The sequence below is a fragment of the Octopus bimaculoides genome, chromosome 16, assembly GCF_001194135.2.
Source record: "Octopus bimaculoides isolate UCB-OBI-ISO-001 chromosome 16, ASM119413v2, whole genome shotgun sequence".
NCBI lineage: Eukaryota > Metazoa > Mollusca > Cephalopoda > Octopoda > Octopodidae > Octopus > Octopus bimaculoides.
The window spans coordinates 23,752,147-23,766,165 of record NC_068996.1 but is presented as its reverse complement, the minus strand read 5'-3'; the positions used below and the strand labels follow the sequence as shown (position 1 = coordinate 23,766,165).

The following is a 14,019-nucleotide window of genomic DNA, read 5'->3' as shown; positions in this document are numbered from 1 at the left end:
TGTCAAGGTGTCGAAGTGATCACAGAGCAATGTGAGATTAATCGCTAGATCATGAGTGCAACACCCTAACCACTAGGCCATGTGCCCTAAATTATTATATAGCCATCTATATATCATAGTTAATGTAATGTGGAGGTGCAATGGCCCGGTGGTTAGGACAGCGGACTCGCGGTTTCGATTCCCAGACCGGGCATTGTGAGTGTTTATTGAGTGAAAACACCTAAAGCTCTACAAGGCTCCGGCAGGGGATGGTGGCGAACCCTGCTGTACTCTTCCACCGCAACTTTCTCTCACTCTTTCTTCCTGTTTCTTGAGTAAAAAGCTACGATGGACTGGCATCCCGTCCAGGTGGGGGGAACACATATGCCATAGAAACCGGGAAACTGAGTCCATGAGCCTGGCTAGGCTTTGAAAGGGTGAAAGAAAAGAAATGTATATACACTGTTCATAGGCCAGTTTTCCTCCAAGATAAAATCTCTTATAGATGTGCTCTGTTTAAAAACACAATGTGCATTGGAAGGAGACAATATGTGTGTGTGTGTGTGTGTGTGTGTGTGTGTGTGTGTGTGTATATTTAGAAGTAGACAATAAGAGATTTTATCTTCGAGGAAAACTGCAGTAACTGGCCTATGAACAGTGTATATACATTAACTATGATATATAGATAGCTATATAATAATTTTAATGTAGGACTTTTATGAAATATGGAATGTATTTGAATTTGAAGGGCTCCCTGAAAGTAAAAGCTGCTCCAATAAATACAAACAAATTACATATAAAAAAAAGAAGTTCCAGGAAGAATTTACTACCTTCTCTCATTGTATATGAATCTGTTTATGAGTCATTCGTAAACCAATAAAGTTAAGCAACAAAATCTTGACTTTTTTGTATATAGTTATAATTATTTAGTCCGAGAACGATTAATACATGAACTGAGAGAGTAAAAAAAATAATAACGTTTTACAAAAGTATACAGTTTCGTCAATTTATATTCTGAGTACAATCTGCACCCTGGTCAGTTTTGCTTTTTCACAATTGCAATTGATGTAGTTGCTGTTATTGTTGTTTAGTTCCAGGTCAGCTCCAACTGTGCAAACCTATGATCAAAAGCAATCCAGCCATATAACCAGCCTGTATTTGTAGGGACATATGGGACTAGATAATCTAGTATTTTTCCTTGTTTAAAAGAAGGTCATGTATGATTTAAGGGAGATTTAGCAGTTATTTTTTTCAACAGATCAACAGAATCAACTGTACCATTCCTGTAAAGATCTTGTTTCTATGAGAAATTAGTATTTATTCCAGTTAAGTGAGTCTGAGACTATATCCATTGCAGTCCTTCCCTGACTAGTGAGCTCATACAAGGGATGTTCAATTTGAAACATAAAATCCTATTTCATATTCTAAAACTTGTAGCTAATGGAAGAAAATACACTTCATTTGCAAAGGGTTTGAAAAATGAAATCAATCATCCATTTTAACCCTTTAGCGTTCAGATTATACTGTCAAATATAATATATTCACATTATTTTGAATTTATTCTGGATTATCTTGTAGCCTTGAGATTTCAATAATGTGATTGTTTATGTTCAAAATATCATTGTAGGGTAGGTGTGAGATGTCAGATGTGGCCAATTTGAACATAAAGCGAGTAGAATATTTTGGCCAGATATGGCCAGATTAAATGCTAATGGGTTAAGATTTACTTTTGTTCTTAATTTTTGATAGACAAAAGTATTTTGAGAATTAAGTAATTTGTTGATTATATAATTATATAATTAATTTAATTTAGTCATCCTGCCTATCCTCACTTACAGTCATAAATGTTGGGTAATGACTGAAAGAGTGCAGTCTAAATACAAGTGGCCAAAATGGGGTTCCTCTGATGGATTATTGAGTAATATTACTCAACAGGGTGTACAGCTTAGAGATCAGGGAGTCCCTCCAGGTCAATCAGCTACTTCTCTGCATTGAGAAGTTACAACCCTGGTACTACAGACATGTGATTAGGATGTCGCAGGAAAGAATTGCAAGATGGATTCTTCAAGTCAAGCCAACTGACTGAAGACCTAAGGATAGGCCAAAAATAAAATGGTTAGATAATATCCATAGTCTCAGTTTGTTTTGCTTTGGAATCCAGATGGAAAGTGTAATGATCATTATATCAGATAGCACATTATGGCCCTATGGAGGAGGTGCTTGAGGACTGTACCTACATGACCTTCTCAAGAATAGACAGAAAAGATGGATGGATGGAAAATTATTGGTATTTTCTCATAAAACTAAGAAACTTTTTGAAAGATAGTTTTCCATTTTATGAGAAATAGGATTGTAACGAAGTGATTAGAGACTCTAAGCAATGTCAAAAAATTTACTAAATCTTAGTCTTGTTAAGTGAAAGGCATTTGGGTAAGTGATTTCATTGTTGGGCTCACAAATGTTAGGTCCTGGCTTCAATTTTTGGACTGGGAAATATAATGTCTTTGAGCAAGGGTCTTCATTTTACATTGGTTTCAGTCCATTCAATTGAAAGTGAGTAGTTGCAGCAGCAGCCAGGAAGTAGGTTAAACTTGCAGTGGACTAATATTCCATTCAGTGTGTGGGAGAGGAGGGGTCCTATACTCTTGGTAGCTTCTTAAATGCCATGAAAATCAGAGTAATAATGGGTGTATAGGCTCAAGACAGACATTAAAAAAAAAGTTTCACGAAATGAATAAAATTTAGCGATTATCTCCCCTTGGCATGTGGTTACCTCAGCCATAAGATATCACTGATATGCATTTATTTCATCTTGGTGTGTGATTATCTTATATTGGCATGTAGGATTATCTCACCTTGACATGTGACTATCTCAGCCATGTACTATTTTCTGCCATATGGATATCTCACAGTTGCAGGTGGTGATTAACTCACTTTTGTATGTGGTTATCTCACTGTGTGAGATAATCCCCAAATAAATTAGCACTGGAATAAACTGATCCCTGAGTAAAGTGGAACTGGTACGCAAAGATTCAGCAAAAAGGAGGAATAAATCAATCACCATTTAGAAAAAAAATAGGGATTTGTCACGGAATAATTATAAAAATATTGAGAATATAAATCTAAGATTAGATAAATTTCTTCAGCCAGTCAAAGACATGCTCATAGACAATCATCATTATGGCAGCACCTGGAAAAAGACAGAAAACGCAGTTAACAGAAATACTTTCCATTTATTTGTTTTTTTTTTTAAATTTAAATATCACTATTATTATCATATTTAATTTTTATTATAATTTAATGAGAGAGCAGCATATGCCATCAAAGTGGCACTTGGGTAAAATATACCCATCTGATAAGGGTACACCAGGTAATGCATCACAACCATATATGCACGACAATTTCATATCAACATAAACACCTTGCAGGTGAGGTCCACTTAGAGTTTTCTTCAGGTCGAGTAACCCATTCCGCTTATATTTATTATTATTATTATTATTATTATTATTATTATTTCAAATTCTCATAAGATTGACTTTGCCTTTCATCCTTTTGAGGTTGATAAAATAAGTACCAGTAGAGTACTGGGGTCAATATAATCGACTTACCCCCTCCCCTGAAATTCCTGGCTTTGTGCCAAAATTTGAAATCATCATCATCATTATTATTATTATTATTATTATTATTATTATTATTATTATTATTATTATTATTATTATTATTATTATTATTATCATCATCATCATTATTATGAGGGCACATAGCCTAGTGGTTAGGATGTTGCACTTACAACTGTAAGATCATGGTTTCAAATCTTAGACAGGGTGGTGTATTGTGTTCTTGAGCAAAACACTTCACCTCACATTGCTCTGTGATCATTTCCACACTTAACACATGGTACACCATGCACCTGTTCAGGCAATGTTAATTTGATGAAGAGAGTAAGCAAATGTGCACCACGAACATTTGATCACTGTAAACAAATCATTTGTGTAGGTCATTTGGCAAAAGCTGAACTCTCATACATCGTCTTCAACAGGAGATTCCATTGTTATTATTATTATTTGACATTTGATAATTTCAAGCAAATTTCTACTGCATCACTTGCTACACCTTCATGTTGCTGAGATGTGTGCAGCATTGTGCTCTTTTTTGCTGTTGGGGGAGTTAAAACTCTTCCAAGTATTGTATTGCATTAGGTTGTTATGTCATGAGGTTTGGTTGTATTAGTGTTTGTATTGTGTAATTAGTGCAAGTTGTGTTCTTCTGTTCGGTATCCAGCCTGTAGAATACATGTTATAAGGACTATTTATTTTATTGCATATTTACTGTATAGAGTGTGTCATATGTAGGATGTGGCCTATTCCTAGCAGGGCTATTTTTTGGGTAATGTTGAGAGTCCAGGTGTAGCTTCTACGTTTTTGTTCACACCCGATGCTCCAATTATTACTAGTATTGTTTTCACCTTCATGCCTTACATCTTCAATTTTGAGGTCTTTGTACTTTGACAACTTCTCCACTTCTTTTGGGGGCAATATTTTGGTCAGAAAGGACTGCAATGTCTACCAGTAAGCAGGTGTTTTTTTTCCAATCCTTGATTATTATATCTGAGTAATTAGCTTTTATTTCTTAGTCAGTTTGAAAAGGCATCTGCTAGATGATTGTGACTTAGTTTTCAATGTTGTAGCATTGGCATATTGCCCAGTGGATATAACTACTTAGTCATGTCTGCATATGTTCAGATTTGGCTAGGACTAGACAGCCAGAAATGATGTGGTCAACTGTCTCATTGTGCTGGTTGCACATACTGCATTTGGTGTTAGGGCCTGTTTTCATTATTTTACTTTTATAATTGTTTGTAGTTAGGCATTGATCTTGTGCAGCAAGAATCAGTCCTTCCATTTCAGCTTTTAGCCATTGTTGAGCCATTGTTGGCTTTTACATAGGCTCACTTCTTATCTGTGAAGCCTTGCATGGTATTTACCATTGAGTAACTTTTCTCTCCGTTTCTTCTTCAGTGTCTTTTGTAATTCTATTTTCATGTTGTTTTTATCTCTTTGACCATTTTGGCTATGTTATCATCTGAAATCAGTGTATCAGTGTAGTTTGTTTTTGTTTAGTATTTTGTTGCTTCCTCGTATATAAAGAAAAGCATTTTCTTTTTTTTTTTTTTGTGTTGCTTTATTACAAGTAGTAGTCACCCACTTTTTGTTTTTAAGTATTTCTTTAGTTCAACTGTTGTTATCTATAGTAGTTCTCTATCTGTATCAGGCTGCATTCTCCATCTGAGCAGGGTAGATATATTATGTCTGTATCTGCTTTGGGGTGGTGAGTTCAGTATACTGTTAAAAGTTTTCTGGTTTTTCTAACCAAGTTTCGCAATTCACTAATCTTCCAGTTCATTATGTTGAAGTTGTAATTTATGACTGATATGGCTAGTGTGTTTATCCCTATTATCTTATTTTTAGCATTGAGTTCAGTGTTTAATATTAGTCTAACTCTTCTATAATATTCTCTCCTAATTTTCTTTTCCATTTCTGTGTGTTGTACTTTAGCTATTTTGTCTTGTATGGGCAATTGTCATCTAATTCTTTGATTTCTGTGTCTATGTTGAGTGAAGTGTTTTTAGTATTGATTAATTTACTTCTTCTAAATGACACTTTGGCATATTTGTCCAATCTCATACTCATCCTGATGTCCTTGCTGATACAATGAACAATTTTTATATTTATATACAGTGGAAAAACAAGGTAAGCAAAAAATATATTTCAAATACCTGGTCCAAGTCGGAGAACTTTTGGGACTAAGCCTTTATAAAGAGCAAAATATCTGAAACAAAAAAAAACCCAAAAATTAAGAAATTAACCAATATTAAAAGTATTAGAATGACAAAAGTGATTTATTACATACACACGCACATATATATTTGTGTGTGTGTGTGTGTATGTGTGTGTGTGTGTGTGTGTGTGTGTGTGTGTGTGTGTGTATACAGTTATGTACTTTAACTACAGCATTAGTGTTTTTAGCTCTTATTTCTAGCAATGTAGAAATAAACATATATAGTGACAATTATAGCTTCTCCTTTTGGTAGAAAATTACACACAGCTGTCTATATTAAATTATTGTATTCACATTAGCGATTCACTAAATCATCCATAGATTTTTATGGTGAATACATATGTATTGACAGAGAAGCAAGTCTGGAATCAGCCGAGTTGAGCAGTCCCTACTGATGAGGCTACAGAATTAGCCAAAACTGACCAATCAGTATAGGGAATTCTTGACCAGTGCTTTTGGGCGATTACAGTCCTTGTCAGTACTCATGTATACAATTATGTGCTTTAACTACAGCATTTAGAGCCTTTTAGCTCTTATTTCTAGTAATGTAGGTGTTTTAACACTCTATTCATATTTAGTGATAATTATATTTTTCGTTTTTTGGTAAAACATTGCACACGACTGTCTATATTAAATTATATATATATACATGTATATGTATGTTTGTATATATGTGTGTGTATATGTGTGTATATATATATATATATATATATATATATATATATATATATACACACACACACACACACACACACACACACAAGTATGCACATAAGTGCAAAACAAGGTGGAAAAAATAGTACTTGAATACCAAAGATAAAGTAATATATTTTTATTAAAGCTGCAAAATTATCTCAAAACTGTTAATCAGAGTTTCATCTTCCCGTTCGTCAGAAAATTGTGATGAATACTGAATTAAAATTGTGATTGTACATGCAATATAATGTTATGTGATATAATTCAAATCAACGAATAAGCATTTAAATTTGATTGGGTGGCTGATTTTCAAAACATAGCAATGTAAATTTCGTTACAAGTTGGGTGGTTGGGATATATATATCTTGGGGTGGGGAGAGAGAGAGAGAGAGAGAGAGAGAGAGAGAGAGAGACAGACAGACAGACAAAGAAATATCATCATTATTATCATTGTTTTAACATTTACTTTTCCAAGCAAAATTTGTTGAGCCAGATTTTATCCAAGCAGATGCCATTCCCGTCACCAATTCTCAGCAGTTTCTAAGCGTGGTGATATTTCTAAATGGCTGGACATGTTTCCATGGAAAATTGGAAAGGTATGACACTACTCGTGTAATGGTGACAGTTATCTACAAGTACCATGTGATGTCAAGACAAGGGGACACAAAAACTCATGCGTGCGCACACACACACACACACACACACATACTCACACCATACACAAACACACACACATATATTTACAAATACAAAGGGCTTCCACAGTTTCCACTAACCAAATCCACCCACAAGGCACTGGTCAGCCAAGGGCTGTAGTTGAAGATATTTGTCCAAGGTGTCACGGAATGAGATTGAACCTGAAACCTCATCAGTTAGGAAGCAAACTTCTTGATAATAAAACCATACATGAACTTATCTTAATAATTATTGTGATTTGATAACTGACATAGGAACAAACATTACAAATGGAAATCCTCTCAGCCCCTTGTGGAGCATAGGGCCGGTTTCCTGGTTTCCATGGTGTATGTGTTCCCCCCTAGCTGGACAGGACGCCAGTCCATCGCAGCTTTTTACTCAAGAAACAGGAAGAAAGAGTGAGAGAAAGTTGGGTCGAAAGAATACAACAGGGGTTGCCACCACCCCCTGCTGGAGCCTCGTGGAGCTTTAGGTGTTTTCGCTCAATAAGCACACAGAACACCCAGTCTGGGAATTGAAACTGCGATTTTCCAACCGCAAGTCCGCTGCCCTAACCACTGGGCCATTGTGCCTCCACAAACATTACAAATAGTGAATATTAAATACAGTTCTTGAATAATATAAGCAATTTGACCAATTTACTTGTGTGAGATAAGATATAATCTTTATATTAATACTGGGAGCACTGCATACAATTTACATGCTGATGAAGACAATTTAACCCTTTTGTTACTATATTTCTAAAGAAATTACACTGCCTTTGTTTTAATTAATTTTGATATTAATGAATAATTTAATCTGTCTCTGACCAGTTGTAGCCATGTAGACCCCAGATATGGGTGAGATTATCTTGCCATCCTGTTTTTGGTTGGCCTCTTGATCTTGTCCATTGTCTTGGTGTCCATTCTGGTATTTGGAACATAAATTAACAAGAAATTTTGATGGGAGGTGTGGTGTTATGGGCTGTGATGAGCTATGTGTTGTTGGTGAAGAGAGATGAAGCAAACGGAAGTGAAGCCAGACCGGAAGTCGGACACACGCTGTCGAATGCCAGCACATGGGGCCAGTCAGAAGACAGAGAGCTTACGAGGAAGACGTGTTTTGATCTAGAGCGATTGTTTACTCCGCTGCGGTTTACGAGGTAAGGTCCAACGTTTCATTCTGTCCTTTTGCTTCTTGTCTTTTTCCTCCATCACACCACAGAAGGTTTTAACTTAGATCACACTAAAAAGTTAAGTTTGTATCATGGAAGCATTAGTGGTCTCAGGCGGGTTGGTATCAAAAGGGTGAAGGCATCTGCTAGTTCAACATCGAAACTTGCTATTCGGCTGAATAAAGTTTCCGAACATAAAGGATCATATATAACCATGGCTGTCGTATATTTAATTCATTTTTACATCTTTTTCCCAGGTTAGCACATATTAGACCAGAACACTCCCCTTTTTTTACTAACACTTTTTCAATGCCATTTGCTGCAATCCAACAAAATTAAATACACATCACAAAAGTACTGATTACTGATGACAGGTTGATCACTGTTAAAAGACTATTTGCAGTCTACTTACATCAGTCATCAAGTAATACTAAGTCAACCACTTAGTATTACCTGATGACTGATGTAACATGACTCAATAAGGTGCATAGCTTGGAGATCAGAGAGTTTCTCTAGGTCAAGCTCATACTACTCTGCATTGAGAGGTTATATCTCCAGTACTCCAGACATGTGATTAGAATGTTGCAGAAATAACTCAAAAGACAGATTCTTCAACCCATGTCAACTGCACAGGAGGCCCAAAGGTAGACCAAGAATGGGATGGTTGGATAATATCCATAGTCTCAGTTGGTTACGCTTGAGAATCCAACCAAAAAGTGTAAAGGTGGTTGGTTCTAATAGGATCCTATAGAGAAGGTACCTGAGAGTTTTACACCCATGACCCTCCCAAGAACAGTGGTCAGAGAAAGTGGATGGGTGAATGGACTGGCATAGAGAATAAAAATTGATAATGTTTTTGAAAATTAAGATAATTAAAAGATGTGTTCATCATGCTACTACCCTTTTTCGATCATGCCCTCTTTTCCCCAATATCCATTTAAAATTTTCTAATGTTGTCTAGGGGAAAGTACCATCCACACTGAAAAGCAGTGGGTGAGATGAATTATGTATTTTCGATGCATTGTTTTACTGTTGGATGACTATTTTGTCATTAACACTATCATACTTTTTAAGCAAATTTTTTTTTTATTTGTACATCTTAAGAAGTGCAGAACCACAGAACAATTTGCTGACATGCAGAAATGAAACAAAGAACACTGACTGTAGCTTATGTAGTCAAAGAATGTAAATACTATCTCCCCCCACTCTCTCTCATACACTCACACACATGCATGCACATACACACACAAACAGTATACACGTATAAGATGAGCCTCATACAGTTTCCATCTACGAAATTAATTCATAAGGATTTGGTTGGCATGGGGCTATAGTAGAAAATACTTACTCAAAGTACTGCACAGTGAAACTGAAATCAGAACTGTATGCCTGCCAAGCAAACTTCCTAACTACACAGCCATCCTTGCCTTCTTACAACACTAACATCTCTGCCATATACACTGCCTAAATGCATTTCAACGTCTGGATTTAATAGCACACAAGATTCAAAGACATCATGAAAACCATCAAGGAGAACAAATATAGATGGGGTAGCCATATCACATGAATGAAGATAGACAATTAGGATGACAGAATGGACACCAAGGCAATGGACAAGATTAAGAGGCCAACCAAAAACAAGATGGCGAGATAATCTCACCCATACCTGGGGTCTACATGGATACAACTGACCAGAGACAGACAGTGGTAGGAGTCCAGGTAGAGGTTGCTCCTTCAAGAGCGATGAAGCCCTGGACATAAGACAAGATTACAGTGTATAAATTAATGTTAACTTTACCCTTCTTCTTTATAAATCAAGTGCATAGACTGGAAACATTTCTGATATTTTATTTCACCGGGAACTGGCTGAGGGCCCTGGATACGACTCTTGGCAACATCAAATGGAATGTTAGCACAAGATCCAAGAACACCAGAAATAAAGCCCACAGTAAATTTCTTTAAAAAGTCCAAAACTTTGTCCTATAAAATAAAAAGAAAAAAATGTTGAAATTATATCACCTCACACAACATCACCACCATTGCTACCATCACTACCACCACTCCTCCCCATCCCATCACCACCATTTATTTTAAATAACTTGCTTGACAATACTGACGACACTCTAAAGTTGTGGACCATCTGTATCTTAAAATTTTACGTCAACATGAAGACAATGAATTGGTTTGGTTGTCCCTCATTCATACTTTTGAGGTCGATAAATTTAGCACCAGTGAAACACTGGCGTCTATGTAATTGACTAGTTCCCTCCCCACAAATTTCAGGTCTTGTTCCTTTAGTAGAAAGGATTATTATTGGTTGGTTGGTTGGTTGGTTGGCACTCCGTCGAGGGTTCCAGTTGATCCGATCAACGGAACAGCCTGCTTGTGAAATTAACGTGCAAGTGGCTGAGCACTCCACAGACATGTGTACCCTTAACGTAATTCTCGGGGATATTCAGCGTGACACAGTGTGACAAGACTGACCCTTTGAATTACAGGCACAACAGAAACAGGAAGGAAGAGTGAGAGAAAGTTGTGGTGAAAGAGTACAGCAGGATTCACCACCATCTCCTGCCGGAGCCTCGTGGAGCTTTAGGTGTTTTCGCTCAATAAACACTCACAACGCCCAGTATGGGAATCGAAACCGCGATCCTATGACCGCGAGTCCGCTGCCCTAACCAGTGGGCCATTGCGCCTCCACTGTTGTTATTATTATTATTATTATTATTATTATTATTAATTTTGTTCATCATGTACATGTGTATTCATTATTACTTTATTTATTTTATTCAATTTTAGAAAAATTGAAGTATATCATTGACAATTCCAGAGTGTAATAAACTTATTTTGTGTCTGACTTTTGGCCTACCCTGTACAATAAAATAAATAATATTATCACTTTCAAATATCCCATTAGATATTCCTTATTTCTTTAATTAGGCTGGAACTTATAACCATGGTGTGTCTTGTTGGATGCCATAAAAACTATCTTCTGTTTCTTTATTGTTCTTTTGGAAGAAGTTCACCAAGATGTCATCACAGAATAATGTAATAACCAAATATATTCTTTTCTACTCTAGGCACAAGTCGATTAGATCAACCCCAGTATGCAACTGGTACTTAATTTACCAACCCCGAAAAGATGAAAGGCAAAGTCAACCTCAGCGGAATTTAACTCAGAATGTACAGACAGACAAAATATCACTAAGCATTTCGCCCAGCATTCTAATGTTCTGCCAGCTTGCCATCTTAAAAATGATCAAATATATTATCACTTTGAAATATCCCAGAAGATATTTCTGTCAAGATAGAACTTACAATCATGTTATTTGTAGTTAGACACCATTAAGAACTGTCTCTTACTTCTTCATTGTTCTTTGGGAAGAAATTCATGACTTCATCCTCAAATTTGTGCACTTTCAGGATTCTAAGAAGCTAGTCATGTGGATGGTTTCCAGGAAGATTTCACCCAATATTTTGTAATACAACACACTTACATTTTTGGTAAAAATATAATCTTTTTAAAAATCAATGATGAAAATTTACCTCAGTTTCAGGAAATGTATTCTTCACATTATGGTAAAGACTGAAATATATCATGTTGAAGATTCCATGTCGGCCTAAAGTTGATGTTAATCCTTTATTCAATCCATTCCGACCAAATCCATGTTCTTTGAATATTTCTCTGGCAGTAGCAACAGTACTCTTTTGCTGTTCAGGTTTTTAAAAAATGGATAATTATAATTATAAGTTAAAAGTTTATAATTATTTAAATAATTAATTTAACTGATATAATTAGTATTTGTATGTTTTACTAGGTAATTGAGACATCTGAAAATAAGTCCGTTTATAACACTGTTCAAATGTAAATATGGCGGTGGGGTGGGTACAGTATTCAGAACCATATTGGAGTGGGTGGTCATTTTATTGAATTTCACTTTTTGTTGTTGTTGGCTGTAGTTTATTTTTTTAAGCATAGTGGGGGAAAGAATGATAGTTAAGTCAATGCTATCATTAGTGAAGAAGGGAGTGTTAGTCATAAGCTCTTCTTCTTGGTTGTGCTGTTTCAAAAAAATCCCATGACTCTTTCACCATCCAATTCCATAATTATGAATTTGAATTGAGAGCTTGAGTCATCGTGAATCTTTCATTAGCTGGTTACACAACCATGGATGTGTCACAGTTACTCTCTTGATAGAGCTTGTTGATACTGACCGTTGATCTTCTAAGATTCCTCTGCTCAGCATCAATGTTGGCTCAGTTGAGCTCTTCTGCTACCTCTTCACAATCCACCATGCTGCAGTCCCATGACTTCATCGTATCCCGGCAAGGTGACTGAATGGTTGCTATGCTCTGCCAAAAAGCAGCCTGTAACTATGCAGGGTATGGTTGTCACTCAGTAAAGTATTTTCAAAATGCCTGCATACCCAAATTAAAAAGCTAACTAGAAATGTGGTGATTAAAACTCCGGTAGATCAGTCATAGAATCATTAGAGGATCAGACAAAATACCAGAATAGATGCCTTGTGATATTTGATTTGGTTCTTTGCACATGGTCTGCTTAGGTGGTACATTTAATCCGTCACCTCGATTAACTGCTATTGCCAGGCATCTTAGGTACCTTTAGCAGAATCTTCTCCATAACAAACACACAGGCCAGGTATCCAATTTAAGAATACGTTCCCTCCCTCAAACCAATTTCAGAGGCCCTAGTAGTGTCATGAATACTGCCTTCTCTCCTGATGAATAGATTTTTTTTTTTTTAATATAATTGACATCTAATCCATGAGCAAAAGTCTTAAAGAGCCAGTTTTAAGTGTTCCTGGGCCATATATGGCTGAAGATTTTGCAGAAGCCAAGAGCAGCAGTACTATTTTCACTCAAGAGTTTTATAGAGAATACAAGTCTATATTCTCCTTTATACTTCTCTTCTTATACCTTGTGTGTATGTTCTGGCACACTTTTACTACCATCTTTATCTCTCTTCTAGCTACTCCCACCCCTATATATTACAGGGAAGCCATATATCTTCTCTACAGCAAGACACCTTTGCCTGTCCAAATATCATACTCCAGCCTTCAACACTTGATATAAAGCCACCTCCCTCTCTCTCAAACACTCATTCAGTCGAAGGGGTTTTTACTTTTTTTTTTTTTAATATTTTGTCATGCAAGTAATTTGGTGACCTGACTAGTGCCGAGGTTACAAAAGAAGCTCCCGGTACAATCTGTAAAGTGGTTCTGTTAGGGTTAGAATGTTCAGCTACAGAAACCATGCCAAAGTTAACATTGGGGAATGACACAGTTCTGAAGATGGTTAGACATTAAGTGATGATGATAATGATGATGATGATGGCTCACATGCCAGAGATGTAAACAGAACCCTTCCACATTTTAATTCTTTTTTTTTTTTTTTAATGGAATCTCACGTCTTAGGCTATGGAGATTCTGATTCTGAAAAATAATTTTTCAAGAGTCGCAACTTCAAAATTTCCATTCCCCACCCCCTCCATTTCTTCTTTTTTCACTTTTTCTGGAATTTTGGGGGGTTTTTTTGTTGTTTTTTTTTGCGAAATATGTACAAAAATACGGAGATTATGATTCTGAAAAAAAATTGTTTGTGAAATTTCAATTTTTTCCCCAAAAAATTTAATTTAC

At 36.1% G+C, this 14,019-nt stretch overlaps 1 protein-coding gene across 1 annotated transcript in view; it reads right to left on the bottom strand.

Moving 5' to 3' along the window:
- Window positions 1-876: 876 nt before the first annotated feature.
- The window catches only part of LOC106868887 (mitochondrial 2-oxodicarboxylate carrier), a 47,972-nt gene continuing 34,829 nt past the window's right edge, over window positions 877-14,019 (bottom strand). Inside the window, exons 4-7 of the mRNA XM_052973472.1 lie at window positions 11,909-12,073; window positions 10,161-10,342; window positions 5,756-5,808; window positions 877-3,169 (exon numbers count right to left, since the gene is read on the bottom strand). Of these exons, the coding sequence (XP_052829432.1) occupies window positions 3,108-3,169; window positions 5,756-5,808; window positions 10,161-10,342; window positions 11,909-12,073 (462 nt within the window). The 3' untranslated portion in view covers window positions 877-3,107. The remainder of the gene's footprint in view (window positions 3,170-5,755; window positions 5,809-10,160; window positions 10,343-11,908; window positions 12,074-14,019) is intronic.